Genomic DNA, 13769 nt, shown 5'->3' with positions numbered 1-13769 from the left:
ACAGACTGATGCTTTTTTTTTTCCCAGACCTGGGTTGGATTTGCTTTCTGGCCGCTTACAGTTGTCTCAAGCACAGACACTAATCCTTTTGCATAAATAATGTGTGTGCTCACTCCCAGAGGAAGCCGTCCACATAAACATTACCCTGATATAAGTTTAACCTGTTTCATCTTCCTTCTTTTTCTGTCCTCTGTGGACAAGGACACAACCAGGATTTCCAAAGTCCAGGCCAAACCCTGGTTCTCCGGCCCAGGAAAGGCTGGGCCTAAGCCCCCATCCCCAATTCAGCCACGGGCTGGCAAGACCCTCCTCACCCAAGCAGTTTGGTTCCCTGTGCGTCCCAGTGGAAAAAAAAAAAATCAGACCTTCAGCTGCCACTGCAGACACGTGATCTGCTTGGTGACTCACAGGCAGGTCCCACGCCTCAGGCCTCCCAACCAGGCCCAGCCACCAGTCAGCCAACACGGGGATGCATCTTATTACCAAAGAGAACAGCTAACTAATGCCCTTGACGGTCCAAATTACTTTCTTTCAGCTAAAAGAACTTGTATATAAAATATATAGGGGGACAGGCTCTTCTGAACTCTGGCTCTGCCAGCTCTCTAAACCCTAGCCCCCCCCCAATCCCTCTAAGACCTGGGTAATGCCTGACAGCGGTGAGAAGGTACAAACCTAGATACTCCCATTTAAAAAAGGAAGCTATCTTACACATCAATACCTTTTTTTCCCAAAAGTTTTATTGGGGGAAAACTACAAAACATTTACAGTACAATGTTTACAGTCACAATTTGTAGTGAACTGATTCCCCAAATATATTACAACTCAAGTTGACTTAACCTTGTTACATTCAAATACCTACTTCTGTCAAAGTAGTCCAGAATACATACATACATAGTGCTCCAACTGTACCTACGTACAAACAAACTACATCTACTGCTCATTCATCCGCTGTCCAGGAAAGCATTCCTGCCTTTCCACACGGAAAAAAAAAAAAAGTACAAGTTTTGGAATTTTCTGTAATTAAACAAGGCATATTCATGTACTACATATCATTTTAGCACTAAGAGATGGACTCTTCACTTTATAGCTATATAAAAAAAAGTGGTAAAAATCTTTTCCTTTTGTGCAGTTGAACCCATCCTACATTCAAATTCTCTCAAGCACTAATAGACAAAATACTTATTTGGTTGAGGAAGATTTAAGGCAAGTTCTGGCCCTTCCAAAGGCACTGTGAGATTACCCTCCCCCCCCATTATTGCTACATGTCTTTATATGCAGAGTATGTCACAGTAGAACTGGTGGAATAAGCAAACAAAAACCATTTTCTGCTGATTTATAAAGATGGAATGAGAAAAGCATGCCACATGTAAGCCTGATTGCAAAGTATGTGGTCACTTTTTTTCTTTTAAAGTTGGATGGGCTACAACCATTATACATTCTAAGAAAAACTCATAAGATATTCCTCAAACTACTTCCACAGCATCAAGATAAGATTTCCGTAAAGAAACCATGCAATCTTTCAAAATTTACGTAAACAAGGAAAGAAATTAATGAAATAAATATTACATACAATCTCTTAAATTAAGAATTTTTTTTACTCATTTACAATAAAATAACCAAGTGAAGTTACAAAAGGCATATATTACTGTGAAAAGAACATACACTCCACATTTTGCCGATTAATAATGGCAATCATAATTTAACATAATAAAAGAATATATATCTATTGCTTTTCATCATACTTGATAAATACAGTATGAACAAAATTTTCAATGTATACTTTTCACAAGATAATAAATAAGTTAAATAGTTTTTTCATATTGAGTTGTGGTGCAGTGGTGCGAATCAACTCAAAACAGCTAAAAATTCAGCAGTTATTCCCCAACAATTACAAACTAAGCTCTGCCCAAGGCTTCCAGAAAGAGCAGACAAAACGGTTCTAACTTAAACATCCACTAAGTGGTGGCAATGAAACCAGGAACCAGTATGAAACTTTGGAATGCAACGTTTTTTTTTTCCAGACATATATAACTTTGTTAAAAAACAAAAAACACCCATGGAGCTGAGGTCTACTATCAAGGCATATTCTTGGCAGAATATTGGATTCTAAAAGCTTATAGGTTTAGCAAGGTGTTGGCTGGCTTGTTTGTTTACACTGGTCTGAGACAATTAGGAACCTCTCTCAAGATAAGAGTCCCCACATCTGGACTGTAACTAATGCTTTGCAAGTGAAGATATGGAATGGTGGTTGGTAGCTGCTGGTGCCGGGTTGATTTTTCCTAAAGTCCCAAACTCATCGGAGACCTAAAAAAGTTTGTGTTTGGTTTTTGTTCTATTCGCATCACAACTGCTCTGTTGTGAATATTTTGTTCAATACAAAAAGTTCGTAGGCTTTTTTTCGCTCAACAAGAATGAAACTTCGTAATAATAATAAAAATAATAATAAAAAACAAAACAAAACAAGAGGAAACCGAAAGGGGAGCGGTGGGGGCCCCTCCCGGCACACAAGTTCGAGTCCAAGTGCTCGGTGCGGCCTGCAGTCTGCTTGTGGCCGAGGTCAGCCCCCCACACTCCCGAGCCTCCCTGCCCCTAGCAGGGGCGCGACTGCAGGGGCGCCCTCCAACACCCCCAGAACGACCTTCCCTTCCTCCTCCTCACTAGCGCCCTCTTGCCTCAGTCGTCGGAGATGGAGAGGCGGCTGAAGATGGGCAGGCGGCGGCCGGGGTCGAGGCTGGGGGACTCAGAGCCGCTGAGGCTGCCCGAGCTCAGAGAGCCGCTCAAGTAGCTGTCGCGGTCAGACAGTGAGTCCGGGGGACTAGGAGGCGCGTCGAACACGGGCGACTCGGACAGGCGGCGTGGCAGCTGGAAGCTGAAGGGCGGCGAGGGCGGCGCGGCGGCGCTGGCAGGGAGGGGCGCGCTGGGCGGCGCCGGGGGCTGCGCGGGGGGCACTAGGCCCTGCTGCTGCTGCTGCTGGCTGCGATAGTAGGCGGCGGCGGCCACGGCGGCGAAGTTGTGGGTCTGGATGGCGAGAGGTGTGATGAGGCTGCTCAGCTCCGGGCCGAAGGCGAAGGCGTTGTTGGCGCACGAGGCCGACGAGCAGGTGGCGCAGGGCGCGCCCGGCGCGAGCAGGTCCTCGGCGCCCCCGGTGCCGTACAGCAGCGCGGCCGCGGCCGCTGCCGCCGCAGAGGCACAGCACGTCGGGGCGCCCGAGGGCGTGGAGGCAGCCGAGGCCGAGGAGCAAGACGAAGCGGACGAGGAGCAAGACGAAGCCGAGGAGCAGGAGGGTGGCGGCGGCGTGCGCGACGTGGGGCTGTCGAGCAGCAGGGGCGACTCCAGGCCCCCCGGGGGCTGGTGGTGGCCCGACGGGAAGCCCGAGAAGCTGAGGCTGTGGTGCAGCTTGGGCCGCGGCTCCCGCGGGAAGCCCAGGTGCAGCGCGTCGCGGGCGCTGAAGGTGCGCAGGTCCCCAGAGGCACCCCCCGACGGCGCGGGCCGCCGCTCATCGGCGTTGTGGATGAAGTGGCAGCGCGGCCCATAGGGGCAGAAGCCGATGGTGTGGAAGGTGCGGCACAGCTCCGTCTTGTACTTGGGGTGCCGCGTCAGACTGCGCAGCTCGTGGAAGCCATGCGCGAACTGGCACTTTTCGCCGTACTTGCACGTGCCGCTCTCCTCGAAAGGCCGGCACAGCTCAGTTTTGTAGCGCGTTGAGTTGATCTGGGAGCCGCCTCCCCCCTTCTGCTGCTGCTGCAGGTGGAGAAGGTGCTGGCTGCGCTCGCCGTTGTCGCTGAACGAGCGGTCCCGGAATTTGTTCTCCTTGTTCAGCAGGGCCGTGCCGCCGCCCCCCGACGGCTCCTTGAGGGTGCCGTAGGAGGCCGGCCCGCCCGCCGCCGCGCTGCCGCAGCTGCTGCCGTTAGCTGCGCCCGGGAACTTGGGCGAGCAGCTGCTGGGGCTAGGCGCGGGGTGGGCGAGCGCGTGCAGGTTGCTGGCTGAGTGCCGACGGAGGAAGCCCGGCGTGAAGCCCGAGCTGGGGGCGGCGGCCACGGGTGTCCCCACCGCCTTCTTGTCCAGCATGTTGTTCAGATTGAGGTTGGCCAGGGACTTCTCCGTCTGCCAAAAAGGAGGGTAGCGGGGAAGGGATGAAAAGTGGGAAGAGGAGAGGGATGCGATGGGGTGAGCTGCAGAAGAACCACTTCCAGCCCTCCAATTCTTTTTCTTTTTTTTTCGGATCTCGACTCGGCCCCCAACCTCCACCCTTACACGCGCACAAGAATCAAGTTTGCGTTGGGAGGAGCCGGACTCTCCACCCTAGGCCGCGCTGGGTTGCGACATGTGATCCTCAGTCGTGCGCCGCCGACCTGGGCGGCGCAAACCCCGTCCGGGAAGCCCCGGGCAAGCGTGGCTGTGGTCGGCTGCGGAGAAACTAAAAAGCTACAGCGACTCCCTCCTGCCCTTCCTCCCCGCTCCTTCTCCCCGTCCACAAGGTTCGAGCACACATTGCAAACTCCGGCATTTTTCCCAAGCCCAAAAAGTCAAGGAGGGAAGAGGACCCCCAAAGCCGAGGACAGAAGGCCAAGCCTGAAAACTCCAAGGGCTTCCTCCTTGCCCGTCCTCTTCCCTCCCTTCTCCTCTGCGTACCTTGCACAAGAAGTCGATATCGTAGAAGGCGGACAGAAGTGTGGTCGACATGTTTCTGGATCCTGTAATGGTCGGAGCTGCAGGCTGGGAGGTCCGGAGGAGCCCTCGGGGCGGCGCGGCCGGGCTTGAGCCACGACGAATAACGGGCGAGGGGCGGGGGAGGGACCGAAAGTTTGCGGGGGGCCAGAAAAGAGGGAGCGGGGGCAGCAGCTTGAACTGGTTTGAGGGTGCCCGGGAGTGCAGAGTGGGGGGAGAGGAGAGTGAAGCTAGAGCGCTCCTCCGCGCCCCGGGGTGCCCGGCCCGCCCCCCCCGCGCGGAGCCGACTGCAGCTCGCGGACTGTTGGAACTCAGCCGCCCGAGAGCGCGCGCCCTATATAGAGCCCCGGAGCGCGGCAGCGGCGGGGCGGGCCTGCCGCGGGGAGGGGACAGAAGGCTGACCCCGCCGGGGTCTCCAGGCAACGCCGCCCGCCGGCCTGCGGACGTCAGGCGCCTTCCTGGCCTCCCATTGGCCGCCGCCAATTTTTTTCCTCTGGGGGAGGGGGCGGAGAGGCCTCGGGGCGGGGCTGGCCGCTGGGGCGCCCGGGGCGGCGTGGAGAGCTCGGCCCAGATGGGTGCTGCTGGGTGGCGGCGGGAAGGTACGGCTCCACTCCTTTGGGGCTGTACTGTTGGAAATCCCCAGCACATTTAACGTGGCCGGGTTTCTGCAGCCCTGGACGTGTCTTTCCCCGCCCGGTCCTGCTAGGCGAAATTGCGGAGCTTTTCTCTCCCACCCTCGGTTTTATACTGGGCGCGGGAATTGCAAAATGCAAGAATATTGCAACCGTCCGCGCGGCCCGGCTGTTTTTGCTAAGGGAACTCCGGCCGGGGGGCGGGGACTCTGGGCCCGAGTCTGACCGGTAGTGGCTCCATCCCGACTGCACGTGGAGACGCGGTGGGGGTGGGGCCGGAGCGGCCACGCGGGAGGCTGCCAGGGCAGGCAGTCTCGCCCGGAGGAGCCTGGGCCGGTTCCTCCGCCCCTCTTCCCGCCCAGCCTGCAGTAAACAGGGCTTGAGCGCCGAGCCCTGCCGGGCAGGGCTGAGTGTCTGAGGACAAGGCGCTGGCTTTGCTAATCACATCACAAGACCTTGAGCCAGGGCCAAAGGCGCGGAGTGGCGCGGGGCGTCCCGGGCGGGGGAGCCGGCTGGGAGGACGGGAGGAAAGGCCAGGAGAGCCGCGCAGGCATGGAGGCACTTCCCAACGCCTCGTCCGTCTGCTGGTCCGTCCGGCTTTCCCCTGCCCTCCTGGGGGTTGTGGTACAGCTGCCAGCCGAGGCTCCCGCCCGCCCGCCGCAGCCTTGGCCTGGCGCGCCCTCCTAGCCCCTTAACTCCCGGGCCGTTGAGGGCGCCGCGCCCCGCCTTAACTCGTTGTGGGCTGCGGGCTCCGGCTGAGGCCGACCCGCAGCCAGGCTGGGCTAGGCACCGAGGATGCGCCTGGTGGGCTCGCCCCGGTTTCCTTCTCTTGCCAGCCCCACACCCCAAAAGCCCGCGTTGGGAAATGCTCTTTGCCAACGGCGCCCTCCGGGTACGGGGCAGACACCCCCGCCTAGCGCCCAGTGCAGCTAAGGCCACTGTCAGCCCCGCTGAGGCAGATCTGGAGTCCGGTCCAGGACACTTCTCACTCCGCGTCTACGGATATGCTGCCAAAAAAGCTGGAGCGGGGCCCATGATTTCGCACACCTGGCAGCCTAGGCTGTAATTGGGCCTAAGTTGGAAGGTCCAGTACCCGCCAGGGAAAGAAGCTCCCGAGACCCACGCCCCCTTGCCCAGTTGATCTTGTTTCTGGCTGTTTCCTTGTGCTTACTTCCATTCGGCGGCACTCATTCCCTCTCTCAGTTACCCTGGGAGGGAATGAGCCAGGCCTGTCACTCAGGAAACCTACTCTTTAGAGTTCAGCTTGCACGCAGAGCCCATTGCTGCACTCCTCACCCACCCAGAGAGCTAGAGTCAGCATAGGGCTGCAAGGACTTCAGGATCAGAAACATAGGGCTGGGGTTCAGGCCCTGTCCCTTATAAGCCATGTGATTTCAGGCAAATCACAAAATCACTTTGGCACCTGCGTTTCTTTGTAAAACTAAGATAATTCCTGCTTTACTCATCTCTCACCTTTGTCAAGGTGCAAATGAGTTATCTGTTAAGGTTTTTAAAAGATAAGTATACTCCATCTTATTTATTAAAACAAATTGACAAAGCATAAAAATGGAGAAAGCCAGGCCTCTGGAGTATGGCCAGATGGGTGGAGGTCTACAGAATCGTGAATGCAGAGCTGAGGGGTCACCAAATCTTGGACCCTCGAGCCTGGAGCCAAGGGCAGTGACCTCAGAAGAAGTGACTGCTTCACTTTTGCCACCCGGCCTATACTGGCCCCTAGACAAGGCTGGGCAACCATGGCTGACACTTACAGCCTAGAATACCCAAGAACCCTGATGCTGTTTTGTTCTTTGTTGAAATGAACCACAGCACAAGAGTCTGAGGATGGCCCTGACAGTGGGGTATTCTGAGTTTCCCGTGGGAATGCATCAGGAAAGTGTGAAACAGCAATTTCCCTCACCAGTGCTATTGGAGGTCAGTGACAAGATTTCAGATACAAAAACCAGTGGAAACATCTGTCTCTCCTGTGCTCTCAGGCTGGCTACAACCAGCCAAGATCAAAATCTGGGGTAATTCTCAACAGCTATGAGAACACCCACTTTGCAGGCTTGGTAGAAGGACTTTGGAGCTAACATGTAAACATGGTATGGTACATGCTTTGGTACAGAGTACCTGCTGGTAGAAAATATTTTTATTATGTAACTGCTTTTATTTCATTTTAAATGGAGAAAAAAGGAATGCTGGCCTTTTCCAGTGAGCTGGGCTTTGCTGGAGCCGGTTTCATAATTATTCTACCATGGTTATCACCACATTGTGCCAATTCCCTGACTTCTCACCAGCCACGTCTTCTCAGAACAAAAAGAAATGTTCAGTTGGCAACTTTCCATCAAGTGTGGGCTACACAGATGCCTAACCAGGTTATTAATTCAGGATCACAGAAAACACATTTTGAGCTGAATAGTGCAAAACCACCAGGGAATTTCCTGTCTCTTTAGGGCAAAACTTTGGACACTAAGTTAACTTCTTTCCTTACTTCTTCCTACACAGACCTTTCTCTATTCTTCTAGTAGGCTCTATTTTTTAGTGTTAGGTGGTTTTCTTTCAAAGAGAAACAAATTATATTTGAAATATAAGTCTTTCTGTAGTAGGAAATGATCATATCAAACCCTCTTCCCTCTAAACTGCCCCTCCAGACCCTCAAACATCAATAAAATAATTCTGATTGCTCACCTGAGAAGTATTTAAATGTTATTTACAGACCCTAAAAAGCTGGGCCAAGGGTACATAGGATTACTGAAATGGTTCTTTCAGATAACTAGGATGAAAAATGAATGTGGATGAGGCTATGACCCATCCAAGCTATGAATTTCAAGATAACTGTCTTTGGGTAACACTTCACTCTGAAATTATAAATTAAAACCGGTAAGCCAGTGGAAAACAAAACTAGCAGCAAAACGTATGCAAGAGCGACACCTGCTGGGTGTCTGAGAAAGAGGGGAGGGCTGGACTTAGAAAAGCAGAAAACCTTTAAGGTTTCCAGGTTAAATCACTGAAATGGATAGAAGTTTTCTGGCATCTTAAATAAGAATCTTCTTGTTACTGCCACCAAGAAAATGACAGTAAACAGTGTAGGCATCAAATAAGTCATTTATTCTGACTCTCCTTTCCCCAGTTTCCTTCTAACAGCCAAGAGTCTATGATTTCACTGGGTGGTGAATCTGTTTTCCTAACAATAGCACAGATACTTTTTATGGTGGGGAGAGGGGGGTAGGAGCTCTTAATGGCTCTTTTAATAATTAGGATGGCATGTGTAGGTCACTGAAGGCTTAAACATGCAGACAGTAAAAACAAAATTATTTGTATGAAGTCGATCCTTAATTCTCCCAGGATCCAACATTTGGAATATATTTCTGCCTTTGCTAAAATCGAATAAAATTTGGAATTCTGACCAAGTGGGCTGTTTGCCAACTAATCCAGCTCCCACAACTAGCCAGAAAAGGGGGGGAAAATCATGTGTTAAAACCCAACTCTGTGTAGTCAATTCAGAGAAAAATGTAGGCCGGCTCTGGTTGGACACTGGAGGTCCTGGGGGATGAAAAAGGCTAATTCAGGCCTGCAGGTGGCCTGCACCTGGGAACAGAGTCAATATTCAACGTGGTAGCCTCACGTCCTACAGTAGCTGCAATAAACGAGGCTGCCTTGAATGACTGAACTGAAGAAAAAGTCCTCTGTAGGACAGAAGACTAGACTCACAGAAGTGGGGGAGTTGTGAAGGGGAGAAGACGCTTAAGTTTCTGTTCAACATTTTCCTGCGGATTGACTGGGGGAACAATCCACCCTACCCCCAACCCCACAAGTCGTCTTTCTTCAACAAGCCGTTTCTGTTCTTGGAAGAGTTAACTGATTCACTGCTGCAGGAGAGTCCAAAGCCCTGAGAACTGGGGTGTCTTCCCCTTCCTTTCCTTCCAGAAACGCCAGTAACCTCAGGCAAGCCAAAGCCCTTTCCTCCCGAATGCGCAGTCTTGTGAACTCCACCGTCTTCAAAAACTCAGCAGTTGGTGGCAGCTCTCTGAAGAGCTGGGAAAGGAGGTGGCATTGCTCTGACGCTGTCCTCTGAAGATGACAGAGCCTCTCGGGGCTGAGGGGATGCCAGCTGGACTTGGAGAGGAGGCGGAAGAGGTGCTTGTAGAGGTATTTCATGAAGATCAGGGTCTCAGCCCAAAAGTTGACTTCTGTTTTTTCAAACAGGTAGTCTTCCACCTAAGTCCGATGAAAAAGCCAAAAGTCAACCTTACAGGGGATGCTGACTGGCCCCAGTCCAGAACCGAGTCCTGGCAGATGCAGAAGCAGTGTGTCCCCTCCCCACCTGACAGAGGGCTCACTCTCGCCTGTCAACACCCCTGTACACACAGCACTTGCAGCCTTGAAGGTCACCTTCTATCTTCACTCGTACTTCTCCACTGGAGAGAAATTTTTTTCCCCCAGACTTAACATGACCTTTGATAAAGATGTGTTTGTGGTTCTCAGCCAAGATATTTTGGGGGCTTGGTGCTGAAAAGGGGACCTCAACACAGGAGGGGGCCCTAGACCTGAAGGTGCATCTAGAAATCAGAGAGGAGGGAGGAAGGGAGATCTGAGCAGCAAAGAGCAAAGAACTGACAAACATGAGACACTAGTCTCTCAGTATGAAACCAAATTTCTATAATGCTGGGGATTTTCAAGGTCATTTTATCACAGACACTTTATCTTGTCTCCTAATTTCCCATAAACAGGCTGCTTTTTGAACTCCTGGCCTGCCGGGGATGCCAAGAAGGCCAGCTGAGTCAGACACTGGCAGAGAGGAATTTCAGTTCCCAAGACGCTTTTCCTGCTTATCTGGGTCCTCAGTTTCCCTATCTGTTGACTGACCCCCACCTGGAGGGGCTCATAGTTTTCTTCAAGCAGCAGAGACCCTGGAAGGAACCTGATTCTCTGGAAGTGTTTCACCTTCAAACCTGACCATGGGGAGCCCCTGGTCACTCCAATGTTGACGAACAAGCATACTCCATAGTTAAACTCTCAACTTCCAAGGGGCCTCTTCCAAGGGGCTTACCGTTGGAACTCCACAGGCCAGCACGAGAGCTGCCCCAGCAGCACCCGTGGGCTGCTGGGGCCATTTGGAGACTCCCTAATTGCTTGCCGCTCTGTAATCTGAGCACCCAGAGCACGCTTTCAGCAGGCACATCAGGCCCATGTAAGCCTGGACGTGCTGCACCCGGTTGGTGTAGGATCACTCCCACCCACCTCCACTGCCCGGACACCCCAGGATTACCTGATGCACGCTCTCCACACAGGCCGTGAGGTCATCACCCTCCCCCAACAGCCATCCTAGCAGGACTGGGAGTCCAGGGGCCAGCTGGTCCCACTGCTGGAGCAGGTCACACAGCACAGCCAGGGCCAGATCCAGTGCGATGGAGGCGTCCACCCGGCAGAAGGCAAATTCTGTGGAAATGAGAGAGGTGAACCATGAATGTGCTGCTCAGGGCCAACTGGGGAGGCTGTGCAGGACTCCAGGAACGTTAAAGGCTTCAGGTAAAATCACTGCCAGGGACCTCCCTGCTGGCACAGTGGTTAAGGATCCGCCTGCTAATGCAGGGGACACGGGTTCGAGCCCTGGTCCGGAAAGATCCCACATGCCACGCAGCAACTAAGCCCGTGCGTGACAACTACTGAGCCTGTGCCCTAGAGCCTGCGAGCCACAACTACTGAGCCTGCGTGCTACAACTGCTGAAGCCCATGCACCTAGAGCCCGTGCTGAGCAACAAAGAGAAGCCACCACAGCCACTAATAAATAAATGAAAATTAATTAATTAACTAAAAAAAAACCCCAAAAGAATCTGCCTTACCAATGCCGGGGATACGGGCTTGATCCCTGGTCTGGAAAGGTCCCACATGCCATGGAGCAACTAAGCTTGTGCACCACAACTACTGAGCCTGTGCTCTAGAGCCCGGGAGCCACAACTACTGAGCCTGTGCGCCACAACTACTGATGCCTGCACGCCCTAGAGCCCGCACGCTGCAACTACTGTGCCCACGCGCCACAACTACTGAAGCCCGTGCACTCTAGGGCCTGTGTGCCACAACTTTCGAGCCCGCGTGCTGCAGCTACTGAAGCACGCCCACCTAGAGCCCGTGCTCCGCAAGAAGAGAAGTCACCGCAATGCAACGAAGAGTAGCCACCGCTCGCCACAACTAGAGAAAGCCTGTGCGCAGCAACGAAGACCCAACACAGCCAAAAAAAAAAGGAAAATCACTGCCACTAGCCTGGCAGGGAAGCTGGTGGAATAGTGGGATACGCTCACTAAGAGTTATTAATCCACTCCTGAATCCTGCTGTCTGTGCAGCTAGAATGAGTCATAGGCCTGAATCCCACCATTTCCATGCCCCCTATCCCAATGTGGACAGAAGCACAGCCCCACCTACAAGACTAGACATCTATCTCCCCTCAGCCCTTCTAACTGGAAGGATATCACAAAAGCTTCCCACCCAGCGTCTCCTCTGCAAGCCTGCCGACAATGCCTGAACTCCATTGCTTTGTCCCTTCCTCTGAACCAAATCCCATTGAGCACATAACACATTAACTCTCTAACATCTTAGAGCAGGGCATCAGCAAACTTTTTCTTAAAGGGCCAGAAGGTAAATATTTTAGACTTTGGGAGTCTTACGGTCTCTGTCTGAAAGCAGCCATAGACAATATGTAAACAAATGGTTGTGGCTAGGTTCCAATAAAACTTTATTTATGTTACAATAAAATTTGACTTTCATGTAATTTTTGTTTCACAAAATAATATTCTTCTTTTGATTTTTTCCAACCATTTAAAAATGTAAAAGCTGTTGGTAGTTCACAGGCCGCAGAGTGACCGTGGGGGGGCGGGGATTAGCTCACATTCTGTGGCCCTCTGTTAGCGTGAAATCGTTTTTCAGAGACTCATTTTCTTAGCTGGCTGGAGGAAGGGCGCTAAAAGAGTCGAATGGGGTGCAGAAAGAGGAAGTGGGTGCCTTGGGGAAACCATTGCTTACTTCACCATTTTGCCTTAGACAGTCCTAAATATGGGTTTGAAGGGAGGCTCAGGGTGTTGACATTTCTGCTAACAACCCCGTGTCTCCCACCCGCAACCCGGAGGAGGCCTGAAACGTAGGACTGAAATCCCACCGCACAGACAATAAATCTCTATGGACGCATCCATACACCAATGCTTGTCTTTCAATGACACACTTCTACTGAGACCTCATCTTTCTCAAATCCACATCTCCACTCCAGCCCACAGACCTGTCCGTGACCATCTGGCCCCCAAAGAGACTTGCTCAGCACACAGGGAGAAGCCTCAGAGTCTGGAATGGAAAGCTGAGTTCCCCAGGGCGTTGAACCAGGCTTAGTGGACCTATTAGGTGCCATTCCCTAAGCAAGTCCTTTGTCTCCAGTCCTTCAGCATCCTTTGGGTTGGGTATTACCATCCCTACTTCACAGATGAGGAATCCAGGCACAGATACGTTAACTCACTTGCGTACAGTCAGAGAGCTTTAAGTGGCTATAAAGAAACCGGAATTGACAACAAGTTTCATGGTGCATGCAGAGCGCAGATTTGGAGGATTAGCACCAACATTCCAGAGATGTAGGTCTTCCTGGTGAGATAAACAGAGTTGGTGAACCTCCAGCAGGGCCAGCACTACATAGAGCCCGTGACTCACGGAAGCAGCCAAAGGATCAACGTTACTATCCTCAGAGCCCCAAATCAAGCCCTCAGGATACCTGCCCCTTAGGCTCTGCAGCCTAGAATCAGGCTTCAAACTGGGAAACAGAAAAAGTTGGGGGGAGGCGTGAAGGTACATTTTAGCTGTCGGTGTGAGCCATGTGTTGGTCCAGCCTTCACCTATAATACAATCTCTACTTTTATCTCTACTGACTCCCCTGTGTAGTTCTCAACTGGTTTAGAGTCTGTATGGGGAAGAGATACCATTAATCGGCATCTTTCAAACCTCAAAGAACTGAAAATACACGTGAAGATCAGCATACAATTAAACACATAGCAGATGCTCAAAACATTCCAGTTTATGGCTCTAGAGATCATGAAATCTCTTCCTTTACCCCACTTGATGTGGTTTGAATACTAACACAGGGACTGCCACAAAGAAAGCAAGCAATAAGTTGATAATAACGAACGCTTTCCTTCTATTTGAACTCCTATTGCTCCTACCACCGGGAGGGAGGTACCCTTATTTAACAAACAAGGAAGTTGTGCTCACAGAGGTTGGGTAACAGGTCCAAGTTTGCACAGTTAGCAGTGGTGGCACTGAGCTAGGTCTCCCTCAGTCATAGGCCAACCCCCCCCTGCAGGGAAGCCATGGAGAAACACTCCCAGTAACCCATGGAGATGAATAAGTCAGACTCAGTTTTATCACTTTTATTCATGAAAAAGAGCTCCCAGCTAAGGGCCATATTTTGAAAAAAAGGGTCAAAGCTGTAAGTCCTCA

At 51.9% G+C, this 13769-nt stretch overlaps 2 protein-coding genes across 2 annotated transcripts in view; both read right to left on the bottom strand.

The window, feature by feature from the left end:
• Positions 1-715: 715 nt before the first annotated feature.
• Positions 716-4997, bottom strand: ZFP36L2 (ZFP36 ring finger protein like 2). The gene is made up of 2 exons (XM_060169846.1): positions 4633-4997; positions 716-4104 (listed from the first exon to the last, which is right to left on the bottom strand). Exons 1-2 carry the CDS (start codon positions 4681-4683, stop codon positions 2674-2676), a joined length of 1482 nt encoding a protein of 493 aa, XP_060025829.1. The 5' UTR covers positions 4684-4997; the 3' UTR covers positions 716-2673.
• A 3390-nt stretch (positions 4998-8387) lies between these two features.
• THADA (THADA armadillo repeat containing) overlaps positions 8388-13769 on the bottom strand; it is a 312573-nt gene continuing 307191 nt past the window's right edge. Inside the window, exons 37-38 of the mRNA XM_060169844.1 lie at positions 10570-10739; positions 8388-9518 (exon numbers count right to left, since the gene is read on the bottom strand). Coding sequence (XP_060025827.1) covers positions 9126-9518; positions 10570-10739 — 563 coding nt within the window. The 3' untranslated portion in view covers positions 8388-9125. The remainder of the gene's footprint in view (positions 9519-10569; positions 10740-13769) is intronic.

This window comes from Lagenorhynchus albirostris, chromosome 13 (genome assembly GCF_949774975.1).
Source record: "Lagenorhynchus albirostris chromosome 13, mLagAlb1.1, whole genome shotgun sequence".
Taxonomy (NCBI): Eukaryota; Metazoa; Chordata; class Mammalia; order Artiodactyla; family Delphinidae; genus Lagenorhynchus; species Lagenorhynchus albirostris.
The sequence above is the reverse complement of the archived record's forward strand: the minus strand, read 5'-3'. Positions and strand labels throughout refer to the sequence as shown.